Genomic DNA, 14,514 nt, shown 5'->3' with positions numbered 1-14,514 from the left:
CCCCCTCCCCTCCACCCCCCCCCCTTCCTGTGGTCCTCTCACCATCTTCTCGAAGTTAACGAGACCATTCTGGAAGGTTTGGTTTCCCTCGTGAATAAATGTCAGGTCTGCAGATCGAAAGGGAAAGAAATGTTATTGAACGGTGTAGAGAGATCCTTACACTATCTCTAACCCCCCTGTCCCTGGGAGTGGGGGACAGTGTAGAGGGAGCCTTACACTATCTCTAACCCCCTGTCCCTGGGAGTGGGGGACGGTGTAGAGAGAGCTTTACTCTGTATCTAACCCCCCTATCCCTGGAGTGGGGGAACAGTGTAGAGGAAGCTTTACTCTGTATCTAACCCCCTGTCCCTGGGTGTGGGGGACGGTGTAGTGGGAGCCTTACTCTGTATCTAACCCCCTGTCCCTGGGAGTGGGGGTACAGTGTAGAGAGAGCTTTACTCTGTATCTAACCCCCTGTCCCTGGGAGTGGGGGGGACGGTGTAGAGGGAGCTGTACCCTGTATCTAACCCCGTGCGGTCCCTGGGATTGGGGACGGTGTAGAGGGAGCTTTACCCTGCATCTAACCCCCTGTCCCTGGGAATGGGGGGACGGTGTAGAGGGAGCTGTACCCTGTATCTAACCCCATGCAAGTTGCCTACCTTTGAGGAGCAAGGGGAGGAACGGGAGGTACGCAGAGTTGAACTTCCTGACCGTTTGTCTGTAGACCCAGTGGTTCCGGGATGGATCCTGTCGGATAGAATTCGGATTTACGACACTCGGGAATCTTGACACCGTCCGAGGGTGGAGGGTGGGTGGGAGGTGGTGGGGTGGGGGGGGGAGGGGGGGAAGGGGGGAAGGAACGGCCCCTTTCCCCTCCCTTTTCCCCTCCCCTTTCCCCGCTCGATCGTCAACCCTACCTCCCTCCCCTCACCGGCAGCCGGGCTCATTAGGAATGCTGGCTGAGCTCCAACACCCCCACCCGTCCCTGCGAGGATGCCGTGCAGTGTGGGCCCTCTACAGAACGCGCTGCAGCCCCTCTCCCACTGACGGGGACCCCTCCAATCCCGGAATACCCCTCCCTGACAGCACCACGGTTTTCCCCTCTTCCTCCACTCCCCCCCCCACCTCCCCCACTCCCCCCTCCCCTCCCCTCCCCTCAACCTCAAACGCTGGGGACGTGGGGGACTCGCGTGTTAGTCAGCTTGACCTCTCGATGCTGGTCGTTGGGAGGGCGGAGATGGGGGTGGGGGGTGGAGATGTCTCCCTCTCCCGATTGTCGGCCGCCCCTCTCCCTTCCTGAGGCCACTCTGCCCCTCCCTCATCCTGCCACCGCACCGTCCTGACTCACTCACTCACCAGTAAGTGCTCGAAATCCTGAAACATCCCCCTGTGCTTGCTGGGTAATCGCTGTGGAAAACAGACAGAGAGGGCTCTCGATATCGTCAGCACGGTTTCCTGCAGAAATCTGTGTGTGTGAGAGAGTGTGTGTGTGTGTGTGTGTGTGTGTGTGAGTGTTTGTGTGTGTGAATGAGTATGTGGATGAGAGAGTGAGAGTGTGTGTGAGTGTGTATCTGTGTGTGTGAGTGTGTATATGTGAGTAAGAGAGTGTGTATGTGTGTGAGAGTGTGTATGTGTGTGAGAGTGTGTATGTGTGTGAGAGTGTGTATGTGTGTTGAGAGTGTGTATGTGTGTGAGAGTGTGTATGTGTGTGAGAGTGTGTATGTGTGTGAGAGAGAGTGTGTATGTGAGAGAGAGTGTGTATGTGTGTGAGAGAGAGTGTGTATGTGTGTGAGAGAGAGTGTGTATGTGTGTGAGAGAGAGTATGTGTGTGAGAGAGAGTGGGTATGTGTGTGTGTGAGAGAGAGTGGGTATGTGTGTGTGTGAGAGAGAGTGTGTGTGAATGTGTGTGTGTATATGGGTGTGTGAGAGAGAGTGTGTGTGTGAGAGAGAGTGTGTGTGAGAGAGAGTGTGTGGGTATGTGTGTGAGAGAGAGTGTGTGGGTATGTGTGTGAGAGAGAGTGTGTGGGTATGTGTGTGAGAGAGTGTGTGTGTGTGTATGTGTGTGTGTGAGAGAGTGTGTGTGTGTATGTGTGTGTGAGAGAGAGTGTGTGTGTGTATGTGTGTGTGAGAGAGAGTGTGTGTGTGAATGTGTGTGTGTATATGGGTGTGTGAGAGAGAGTGTGTGGGTGTGTGAGAGAGAGTGTGTGGGGTGTGTGAGAGAGAGTGTGTGTATGTGTGTGTGTGTGTGAGAGTGTGTGTGTGTGCGAGTGTGTCTGAGTGTGTGTGTATGTGAGTGAGAGTGTCTGTGTGCGAGTGTGTCTGAGTGTGTGCGTGTGTGTATGTGAGTGAGAGTGTGTGCGTGTGTGCGTGTGTGTATGTGAGTGAGTGTCTGTGTGTGTGAGAGAGTGTACCCTCCCTCCCTCCCCCCCCCCCCCCTCCCCCCCCCCCTCCCTCCCCCCCTCCCTCCCTCCCCCCCTCCCCGAAGCCCCGTGCGAACCCTCTACAAGACCCACTGCAGTAATTCACCAAAGATCCTCAGGCAGCACCTTCCAAACCCCACGGCCACGTTCCACCTGGAAGGACAAGGGGCAGCAGATAGAGGGGAACACCCCCACACCCCCCACCCCCCACCCCCCCACCCCCCACCCCCACCCCCACCCTCACCGCAAGGTCCCCTCCCTCCGAGCCCCTCACCATCCCGACTGGGGAATATTTCGGCCGTTCCCTCAGGGTCAGAATCCTGGAGCCCCCTCCCCAAGGGACGTGGTGGGTCTGCCCTCTGGCAGGTGGGACGGCAGTGGGTCAAAAAGGTAGCTCACCCCCCCCCCCCCCCCACCTTTCAAGGAGGTGGGGGGGGGGGCAACTAGGGACGGGGCGATATTCACCGGACCGTATCGGGGTCGGAGGGGGAGACCCCGGTAAAGGGCTACAGATGAATGAAATGTGTGGTGTGGGGGAACGGTCAGAAATGTTCTTCACCCGCCCCCCCCCCCCCCCCCCGTGCCCCTCCACTTCGGGGGTCAATGTTTCGATGATGGGTGGGGGGGGGGGGAGGTGGGAGATGCGTAGGGGGGCATTCTTTCCCACCCCCGCACCGCACACCCTCCGCCCTCCCGGAGAGTGGTAGAAGGAGGGAACGCAGGACCCATCAGCAAGTATGGCTACCCGAACCGGGAGGGGATAGAGGGATCTGCACCGGGTGAGGGCAAAGGGTTTGTAGGAGCCAGCTTCCCGTTTGGGGCCCGGTGGGGGGGGTGGGGAGGGGGGGGGGGTGGGGAGGTTACCATATTTTCCTCTCGTCCAGATGCTCACAAACGCCATCTTCCCCCCACCCCCACCCCGATCTATTGGGCGAGCCAATGGCATGGTCGGAGGGAGGCCCGGGGAGGCGTGTCGGTGGGGACACATTTCATTGGGAACCGCCTGGGGTCACCACCACGCAGACCAATCAGCCACCCCGTCGCCTGCCGAATCTCGAATCGCGCCCAACCCACTCACCGCACCGCCCCCACCACCTCCCCCCTCCCCAACTCCCCGCCCCGTGGCCGAATCTACGGGTTTCCCGCTCCCAGGCAGCTGTGTAAACACCCCTGACAGAGCGGGAAAGGGACGTGCTTTCCGAGGAACGCCTCCGGCCCTCGGCCACCCCTCCCGCCCCCACCCCCCCCCGCCACCCGCCCGACCCCGGAGTGAAAGGAGCAGGAGGAACGAGAGGAACAGGAAGTCAGGACCCTACCCCCATCTCCTCCTGCCAGTGGCGAGGACGGAGGAGCCGCGCACGGAAAGCACGAAGGGGCAGGCGCGCACGGAGAGCCCCGTACCCCCCGCGTTAAATTCCCAGACCGCTCCACTCTCCAGCCGCGAGGGTCACGCACGTGGGGGACCCCTTACCTCCCAGGTCAGGGAGAGACGCCTGACCGCGGTGTTACTGAGCCCGAACATCACGGCAAAGAAAGAGTTCATGTTCCTCAGCTCCTTACACCTACAGCGACACACGGGGAAACAGCACGGGGTTAGGTACAGGGGAAAGCTCCCTCTACAATGTCCCCCCCCCCCACCCCCAAATCAAACACTCCCCAGGGACTGGGGGGTTAGATACAGGGGAAAGCTTCCGCTACATGTCCACCCTGTCCAACACTCCCAGGGACGGGGGGGTTAGATACAGAGTAAAGCTCCCTCTACACTGTCCCCCCCATCGAACACTCCCAGGGAGAGGGGGTCATATACAGAGTAAAGCTCCCTCAACATCATCCCCCACTCCCAGGGACAGGGGGTTAGATACAGAGTAAAGCTCTCTCTACACTGTCCCCCACTCCCAAGGACACGGGGCATAGACACAGAGTAAAGCTCCCTCTACCGTCCCTGACACCCAGGGACAGGGGGTTAGATACAGAGTAAAGCTCCATCTACACCGTCCCCCCACTCCCAGGGACAGGGGGGTTAGATACAGAGTAAGGCTCCCACTACACTGTCCCCCACTCACAGGGACAGGGGGTTAGATACAGAGTAAAGCTCCCTCTACACCGTCCCCCACTCCCAATGACAGGGGGTTAGATACAGAGTAAGGCTCCCACTACACTGTCCCCCACTCACAGGGACAGGGGGTTAGATACAGAGTAAAGCTCCCTCTACACCGTCCCCCACTCCCCGCGACAGGGGGTTAGATACAGAGTAAAGCTCCCTCTACACCGTCATCCACTCCCAGGGACAGGGGGTTAGATACAGAGTAAAGCTTCCTCTACACTGTCACCTCACTCCCAGGGACAGGGGGGTTAGATACAGAGTAAAGCTCCCTCTACACCGTACCCCACTGCCAGGGTCAGTGGGTTAGATACAGAGTAAAGCTCTCTCTACACCGTTCCCCACTCCCAGGGACAGGGGGTTAGATACACGGTAAAGCTCCCTCTACACCGTCCCCACTCCCAGGGACAGGGGGTTAGATACAGAGTAAAGCTCTCTCCACACTGTCCCCACTCCCAGGGACAGGGGGTTAGATACATGTAAAACTTCCTCTACACCATCCCCCACTCCCAGGGACAGGGGGTTAGATACAGAGTACAGCTCCCTCTACACCATCCCCCACTCCCAGGGACAGGGGGTTAGATACAGAGTACAGCTCCCTCTACACCATCCCCCACTCCCAGGGACAGGGGGGTTAGATACAGGGTAAAGCTCCCTCTACACCATCCCCCACTCCCAGGGTCAGTGGGTTAGATACAGAGTAAAGCTCCCTCTACACTGTTCCCCACTCCCAGGGACAGGGGGTTAGATACAGAGTAAAGCTCCCTCTACACCGTCCCCCACTCCCAGGGACAGGGGGTTAGATACAGAGTAAAGCTCCCTCTACACTGTTCCCTGAATACCCACCGTGCGGCCACCTTGATGAACTTCTTCAGCATGGCGCTGCGTCTCCCCAGGTGAGTGCACAGGCAGATCCAGTAACCACCCAGTACTGGAGCTGGTTAAACCTTGTCAGGTAGATGTCCAGGGGGGCTCTGCTGTCTCCACCAACCCCCTCTCCCCTCCCGATCACATGGTCGACCACGTCCAGCTGGGGGTGGGGGGAGAGAGTGAGATAAACTGCTCCCTCAGCACTGACCCTCCCTCAGCACTGACCCTCCCTCAGCACTGACCCTCCCTCAGCACCCCCTCCCTCAGCACTGACCCTCCCTCAGCACTGACCCTCCCTCAGCACTGACCCTCCCTCATCACTGACCCTCCCTCATCACTGACCCTCCCTCAGCACTGACCCTCCCTCAGCACTGACCCTCCCACAGCACTGACCCTCCCACAGCACTGACCCTCCCACAGCACTGACCCTCCCCCAGCACTGACCCTCCCCCAGCACTGACCCTCCCCACAGCACTGACCCTCCCTCAGCACTGACCCTCCCTCAGCACCGACCCTCCCTCAGCACCGACCCTCCCTCAGCACTGACCCTCCTCATCACTGACCCTCCCTCATCACTGACCCTCCCTCAGCACTGACCCTCCCTCAGCACTGACCCTCCCACAGCACTGACCCTCCCACAGCACTGACCCTCCCACAGCACTGACCCTCCCACAGCACCCACTCCCTCAGCACCCACTCCCTCAGCACTGACCCTCCCACAGCACTGACCCTCCCACAGCACTGACCCTCCCACAGCACTGACCCTCCCTCAGCACTGACCCTCCCACAGCACTGACCCTCCCACAGCACCCACTCCCTCAGCACCGACCCTCCCACAGCACCCACTCCCTCAGCACTGACCCTCCCACAGCGCCCACTCCCTCAGCACTGACCCTCCCTCAGCACTGACCCTCCCTCAGCACTGACCCTCCCTCAGCACTGACCCTCCCTCAGCGCTGACCCTCCCTCAGCACTGACCCTCCCACAGCACTGACCCTCCCACAGCACTGACCCTCCCACAGCACCCACTCCCTCAGCACCGACCCTCCCACAGCACCCACTCCCTCAGCACTGACCCTCCCACAGCGCCCACTCCCTCAGCACTGACCCTCCCTCAGCACTGACCCTCCCTCAGCGCTGACCCTCCCTCAGCGCTGACCCTCCCTCAGCACTGACCCTCCCACAGCACTGACCCTCCCACAGCACTGACCCTCCCTCAGCACTGACCCTCCCTCAGCACTGACCCTCCCCCAGCACTGACCCTCCCCCAGCACTGACCCTCCCCCAGCACTGACCCTCCCCCAGCACTGACCCTCCCACAGCACTGACCCTCCCTCAGCACTGACCCTCCCACAGCACTGACCCTCCCTCAGCACCCCCTCCCTCAGCACTGACCCTCCCTCAGCACTGACCCTCCCTCAGCACTGACCCTCCCTCAGCACTGACCCTCCCCCAGCACTGACCCTCCCCCAGCACTGACCCTCCCCCAGCACTGACCCTCCCCCAGCACTGACCCTCCCAAAGCACTGACCCTCCCTCAGCACCCCCTCCCTCAGCACTGACCCTCCCACAGCACTGACCCTCCCTCAGCACTGACCCTCCCTCAGCACTGACCCCCCCTCAGCACTGACCCCCCCTCAGCACTGACCCCCCCTCAGCACTGACCCCCCCTCAGCACTGACCCCCCCTCAGCACTGACCCCCCCTCAGCACTGACCCTCCCTCAGCACTGACCCTCCCCCAGCACTGACCCTCCCACAGCACTGACCCTCCCACAGCACCCACTCCCTCAGCACTGACCCTTCCTCAGCACCCACTCCCTCAGCACTGACCCTCCCTCAGCACTGACCCTCCCACAGCGCCCACTCCCTCAGCACTGACCCTCCCTCAGCACTGACCCTCCCACAGCACCCACTCCCTCAGCACTGACCCTCCCACAGCACTGACCCTCCCACAGCACCCGCTCCCTCAGCACTGACCCTCCCCCAGCACTGACCCTCCCCCAGCACTGACCCTCCCTCAGCACTGACCCTCCCTCAGCACTGACCCTCCCCCAGCACTGACCCTCCCACAGCACTGACCCTCCCACAGCACCCACTCCCTCAGCACTGACCCTCCCCCAGCACTGACCCTCCCTCAGCACTGACCCTCCCACAGCACCCACTCCCTCAGCACTGACCCTCCCACAGCACCCACTCCCTCAGCACTGACTCTCCCTCGGCACACCCTCCCTCGGCGCCCACTCCCTCAGCACTGACCATCCCTCAGCACTGACCCTCCCACAGCACTGACCCTCCCTCAGCACCCACTCCCTCAGCACTGACCCTCCCTCAGCACTGGCCCTCCCACAGCACCCACTCCCTCAGCACTGACCCTCCCTCAGCACCCACTCCCTCAGCTCTGACCCTCCCTCAGCCCTGACCCTCGGACAGTACCTCGTGGATGCGTTGGAATATCTCCCAGTCGTAGGCGTTGAGCTGGGAAGCCAGTTCCTTGGAGCTGTAGCCCTCCAGCACGGTGTCCAATCCCTGGTCGGGACCCTGCTGGGCTGGGGGTGGGCACTGAGGGGCATGGAGAGGGAATCAAACCTCGCTCCCCCCCCCTCTCCGTCACCCTCAGAACGTCTCGTCCCACCAGCTCCTGAGACCTACCACCACCAGCCCCTACCTCGGGGGTTCCGAGCGGGAACAGCCTGGGGGGGTTAGTGTTGGAACTTGGGACCAGGGGTAATCGTGGGGGACAGTGGGAACCCAGAGATCGGGGGGACTGGGATCGGGAGGAGAGTGGGATCCCAGAGATCGGGGGGAATGGGATCAGGAGGAGAGTGGAGTCCCAGAGATCGGGGGGACTGGGATCGGGAGGAGAGCGGGATCCCGGAGATGGGGGGGAATGGGATTGGGTGGAGAGTGGGGTCCCAGAGATCGGGGGGAATGGGATCGGGAGGAGAGTGGGAACCCAGAGATCGGGGGGAATCGGATCGGTGGGGGAATGGGATCAGTGGGGGAATGGGATCCCAGAGTTCGGGGGGAATGGGATCGGGAGGAGAGTGGGAACCCAGAGATCGGGGGATTGGGATTGGGAGGAGAGTGGGATTCCAGAGATCAGGGGGAATGGGATCGGGAGGAGAGTGGGATTCCAGAGATCGGGGGATTGGGATTGGGAGGAGAGTGGGGTCCCAGAGTTTGGGGGATTGGGATTGGGAGGAGAGTGGGGTCCCAGAGATTGGGGGATTGGGATTGGGAGGAGAGTGGGGTCCCGGAGATCGGGGGGATAGGATCGGGAGGAGAGTGGGGACCCAGAGATCAGGGGACTGGGATCGGTGGGGGAATGGGATCCCAGAGATTGGGAGTCTGGGATCGGGAGGAGAGTGGGATCCCAGATATCAAGGGGAATGGGATCGGGAGGAGAGTGGGATCCCAGAGATCGGGGGGACTGGGATCGGGAGGAGAGTGGGATTCCAGAGATCAGGGGGAATGGGATCGGGAGGAGAGTGGGATCCCAGAGATTGGGGGGACTGGGATCGGGAGGAGAGTGGGGTCCCAGAGATCGGGGGAATGGGATCGGGAGGAGAGTGGGGTCCCAGAGATCGGGGGATAGGGATTGGGAGGAGAGTGGGATCCCGGAGATCGGGGGGGACTGGGATCGGGAGGAGAGTGGGAACCCAGAGATCGGGGGGAGTGGGATCGGGAGGAGAGTGGGATCCCAGAGATCGGGGGGACTGGGATCGGGAGGAGAGTGGGAACCCAGAGATTGGGGGGAAGGGGATCGGGAGGAGAGTGGGATCCCAGAGATTGGGGGATTAGGATCGGGAGGAGAGTGGGGTCCCAGAGTTCGGGGGATTGGGATCGGGAGGAGAGTGGGGTCCCAGAGATCGGGGGATAGGGATTGGGAGGAGAGTGGGATCCCGGAGATCGGGGGGGACTGGGATCGGGAGGAGAGTGGGAACCCAGAGATCGGGGGGAGTGGGATCGGGAGGAGAGTGGGATCCCAGAGATCGGGGGGACTGGGATCGGGAGGAGAGTGGGAACCCAGAGATTGGGGGGAAGGGGATCGGGAGGAGAGTGGGATCCCAGAGATTGGGGGATTAGGATCGGGAGGAGAGTGGGGTCCCAGAGTTCGGGGATTGGGATCGGGAGGAGAGTGGGATCCCAGAGATCGGGGGGGATTGGGATCGGGAGGAGAGTGGGATCCCAGAGATTGGGGGTCTGGGATCGGGAGGAGAGTGGGATCCCAGAGATCAAGGGGAATGGGATCAGGAGGAGAGTGGGATCCCAGATATCGGGGGGACTGGGATTGGGAGGAGAGTGGGATTCCAGAGATCAGGGAGAATGGGATCGGGAGGAGAGTGGGATCCCAGAGATCGGGCGGACTGGGATCGGGAGGAGAGTGGGGTCCCAGAGATCGGGGGAATGGGATCGGGAGGAGAGTGGGGTCCCAGAGATCGGGGGATAGGGATTGGGAGGAGAGTGGGATCCCGGAGATCGGGGGGGACTGGGATCGGGAGGAGAGTGGGAACCCAGAGATCGGGGGGAGTGGGATCGGGAGGAGAGTGGGATCCCAGAGATCGGGGGGACTGGGATCGGGAGGAGAGTGGGAACCCAGAGATTGGGGGGAAGGGGATCGGGAGGAGAGTGGGATCCCAGAGATTGGGGGATTAGGATCGGGAGGAGAGTGGGGTCCCAGAGTTCGGGGGATTGGGATCGGGAGGAGAGTGGGATCCCAGAGATCGGGGGGGATTGGGATCGGGAGGAGAGTGGGATCCCAGAGATCGGGGGGGATGGGATCGGGAGGAGAGTGGGATCCCAGAGATCGGGGGAATGGGATCGGGAGGAGAGTGGGATCCCGGAGAGAAGGGGGAATGGGATCGGGAGGAGAGTGGGATCCCGGAGATCGGGGGGAAGGGGATCGGGAGGAGAGTGGGATCCCAGAGATCTGGGGGACTGGGATCGGGAGGAGAGTGGGAACCCAGAGATTGGGGGGAAGGGGATCGGGAGGAGAGTGGGCTCCCAGAGATTGGGGGATTAGGATCGGGAGGAGAGTGGGGTCCCAGAGTTCGGGGGATTGGGATCGGGAGGAGAGTGGGATCCCGGAGATCGGGGGGAAGGGGATCGGGAGGAGAGTGGGATCCCGGAGATCGGGGGGGGATGGGATCGGGAGGAGAGTGGGATCCCGGAGATCGGAGGGATGGGGATCGGGAGGAGAGTGGGATCCTGGAGATCCGCGGGAAGGGGATCGGGAGGAGAGTGGGATCCCGGAGATCGGGAGGGGGATGGGATTGGGAGGAGAGTGGGATCCCAGAGATCGGGGGGAAGGGGATCGGGAGGAGAGTGGGATCCCGGGGATCGGGGGGAAGGGGATCGGGAGGAGAGTGGGATCCCGGGGATCGGGGGGGAAGGGGATCGGGAGGAGAGTGGGATCCCGGAGATCGGGGGGGGGGGGGATGGGATCGGGAGGAGAGTGGGATCCCGGAGATCGGGGGGGGGGGATGGGGATCGGGAGGAGAGTGGGATCCCGGAGATCGGGGGGATGGGGGCCGGGGAATCGAGGGACGAGTGAGGGATTTACCAGGATCTGCGACCCCTGCCCGGGGCAGACACAGAGACGATGTTTGTGCCCCCTCGACGCGGTCCTCTGGCTCTCCGAACACCTCACCAACTCGCACTCTGTAACACAGGGAGGGAGGGTCAGGGGCGCACAGCAAGATCCCACTCACGGGGAGAGCTGAGGGGAGGGGAGGGAGAGGGGATTTGGGTTACACCTACCTCTGGTGCTTGAGTCCATCCCATCACCGTGAGCCAGAATCCGCCCCCAGTTCCTGAGCTGCAGCACAGACACGGGAGGGGGTTAGATACAGGGTAAAGCTCCCTCTACACCGTCCCCCCACTCCCAGGGACAGGGGGTTAGACACAGGGTAAAGCTCCCTCTACACCGTCCCCCCACCTCCAGGGACAGGGGGGTTAGATACAGGGTAAAGCTCCCTCTACACCGTCCCCCCACTCCCAGGGACAGGGGGTTAGATACAGGGTAAAGCTCTCTCTACACCGTCCCCCACTCCCAGAGACAGGGGGGTTAGATAAAGAGTAAAGCTCTCTCTACACCGTCCCCCACTCCCAGGGACAGGGGGTTAGATACAGACTAAAGCTCTCTCTACACCGTCCCCCCACTCCCAGAGACAGGGGGTTAGATACAGAGTAAAGCTCCCTCTACACCGTCCCCCCACCTCCAGGGACAGGGGGGTTAGATACAGGGTAAAGCTCCCTCTACACCGTCCCCCACTCCCAGGGACAGGGGGTTAGATACAGAGTAAAGCTCCCTCTACACCGTCCCCCACTCCCAGGGACAGGGGGTTAGATACAGAGTAAAGCTCTCTCTACACCGTGCCCCACTCCCAGGGACAGGGGGTTAGATACAGAGTAAAGTTCCCTCTACTCTATCCCCCACTCTCAGGGACAGGGGGTTAGATACAGAGTAAAGTTCCCTCTACACCGTCCCCCCACTCTCAGGGACAGGGGGTTAGATACAGAGTAAAGCTCCCTCTACACCGTCCCCCAACTCCCAGGGACAGGAGGTTAGATACAGAGTAAAGCTCCCTCTACACCGTCCCCCCACTCTCAGGGACAGGGGGTTAGATACAGAGTAAAGCTCCCTCTACACCGTCCCCCAACTCCCAGGGACAGGGGGTTAGATACAGAGTAAAGCTCTCTCTACACCGTCCCCCCACTCCCAGGGACAGGGGGGTTAGATACAGAGTAAAGCTCCCTCTACACCGACCCCCCACTCCCAGGGACAGGGGGGTTAGATACAGGGTAAAGCTCCCTCTACACCATCCCCCACTCCCAGGGACAGGGGGGTTAGATACAGAGTAAAGCTCCCTCTACACTGTCCCCCCACTCCCAGGGACAGGGGGGTTAGATACAGAGTAAAGCTCCCTCTACTCCACCCCCCCCCCCCAATCGAACACTCGGTGCACCCACCTTCTCTCGTACACTCGTGTTCCTTGTGGTTCCGTGTTTCCTGTCGGCGAGACGGAGGAGATCAGTTCGACTGCGTCAACCCGACAACGTTCGCGATTCCTGGTCTCCCATTCCTGTCTGAGCTGGGCTGCAGACTGTCCAGCTCGGAAACAGACCCTTCGGCCCGTCCCGTCCGTGCTGACCCAGATACCCCTAACCTAATCCAGTCCCCCCATTCCCCAGCACTCGGCCCCATCTCCCTCTAACCCCTTCCTGTTCCTGTCCCCCATCCAGATGCCTTTTAAATGCTGTCATTGTACCAGCCCCCAGCACTTCCTCTGGCAGCTCCTCCCACACACGCACCACCCTCTGGGGGGAGAAGTTACCCCTCGGGTCCCTTTCCCCCTCTCACCTTAAACCTACCCCCCTCTAGTTCTGGACTCCCCCACCCCAGGGGGGGGAAAAGACCTTGTCTATTTACCCCCCCCTCGTGATTTTATAAACCTCTATAAGGTCACCCCTCAGCCTCCGACGCTCCAGGGAAAACAGCCCCCGGCCTGTCCCAGCCTCTCCCTGTAGCTCAAACCCTCCAACATCCTTGTCAATCTTTTCCGAACCCCTTCCACAACATCCTTCCTGTAGCAGGGAGACCGGGATTGAACACAATATTCCAACAGGGGCCCCCTAACCAATGTCCTGTACAGCCGCAACATGACCCTCCCCCGACTCCTGTACTCGTACCTGAACCTGTTTCCAGGGAGTGAAGGGCAGTGAGCAGTGAAGGTTGTGTCTGTACAGAAACCCAGTCTGTGCTCACAGCAGACCTAGGTCTAAAGGACCGGTCATCTGAGAAATTCAAACATCTTGCACTTTTGTGACAGGGGATTGATTTCTGATCTGTTCCCCGCAGCCTAAAACACTCACTCACTCACACTCACTCAGACAGACACACACCCTCATTCACACACACTCACTCAGACACACACACTCACTCAGACAGACACACACACATATAGATACACCCACACTCACACCCACACATACACCATCAAACACACACACACAACACATTCATTCTCACACACAGCCACATACACACATTCTCTCACTCACACACACACTCAGATACATACACAATTACACTCACTCAATGTCTCACACATTCTCTCCCTCACACTCACATACTCTCTCTGTCACAGTTTCTCTGTCTGTCTCTCACACACACTCTCACACTCTCAAGCACACATTCACACACACTGTCTCTCTCTCTCTCACACACACATGAACACACACACTCTCTCTCACACATGAACACATACCCTCTTTCTCACACATACTCTCTCTCTCACACCTCCACACTCTCCAAACTCCCTCACACACACACACTCTCTCTCTCTCACACACGCACTCCATCTCTCTCTCACACACACACACTCTCTCTCACACACACACACTCTCTCTCACACACACACACTCTCTCTCACACACACACTCTCTCTCTCACACACACACTCTCTCTCTCACACACACACTCTCTCTCTCACACACACACACTCTCTCTCTCACACACACTCTCTCTCTCACACACACTCTCTCTCTCACACACACTCTCTCTCTCACACACACTCTCTCTCTCACACACACACTCTCTCTCTCTCACACACTCTCTCTCACACACACACTCCCTCTCTCTCACACACTCTCTCTCTCTCACACACTCTCTCTCACACACACACTCTCTCTCTCTCTCTCACACACACTCCATCTCTCTCACACACACACTCTCTCTCTCTCTCTCTCACACACTCTCTCTCACACACACACTCCCTCTCTCACCCCCCGCCCCCCCCCCCCCCCCCCCACCCACACCGCTCGGTGTAGGTGGGGGGGGTGTTAGAGAATCTGTCTGCAGCGACCCTGTCTCTGGGAACCCCCCGTCCCTCCCTCCCTTCGAGTCGATACGACGGTACGTGCCCTCGCCACCTTCCCCCCCCCCCCCCCCCTCCCCCCTCCCCCCTCCCCCCCCCCCTTACTCACATGTTGTAGGAAACGCCATCGTCCTCCGCGTGTCCTCCCAACTCGGCATCGTTCAGGACGAGCGAACGTAGCTCCTGGACGTCGGGGGGGGGAGAGGGGGGGGAGTGGGAGAGGGGGGGGGTGTGTGGGGGAGGGGAGGGGGGGGGGAGAGCAGA

At 60.6% G+C, this 14,514-nt stretch overlaps 1 protein-coding gene across 1 annotated transcript in view; it reads right to left on the bottom strand.

Annotated features, from left to right (window-relative positions):
* Positions 1–24: 24 nt before the first annotated feature.
* The window catches only part of LOC140471153 (rap guanine nucleotide exchange factor 4-like), a gene marked incomplete at both ends in the record, with an annotated part of 48,187 nt that continues 33,697 nt past the window's right edge, over positions 25–14,514 (bottom strand). Inside the window, 11 exon segments of the mRNA XM_072567030.1 lie at positions 25–107; positions 639–726; positions 1,336–1,386; positions 3,871–3,961; positions 5,347–5,413; positions 5,416–5,530; positions 7,805–7,930; positions 10,935–11,032; positions 11,132–11,189; positions 12,344–12,383; positions 14,360–14,433. Coding sequence (XP_072423131.1) covers positions 25–107; positions 639–726; positions 1,336–1,386; positions 3,871–3,961; positions 5,347–5,413; positions 5,416–5,530; positions 7,805–7,930; positions 10,935–11,032; positions 11,132–11,189; positions 12,344–12,383; positions 14,360–14,433 — 891 coding nt within the window.

The sequence above is a fragment of the Chiloscyllium punctatum genome, chromosome X, assembly GCF_047496795.1.
Source record: "Chiloscyllium punctatum isolate Juve2018m chromosome X, sChiPun1.3, whole genome shotgun sequence".
Classification (NCBI taxonomy): Eukaryota; Metazoa; Chordata; class Chondrichthyes; order Orectolobiformes; family Hemiscylliidae; genus Chiloscyllium; species Chiloscyllium punctatum.
The sequence above is the reverse complement of the archived record's forward strand: the minus strand, read 5'-3'. Positions and strand labels throughout refer to the sequence as shown.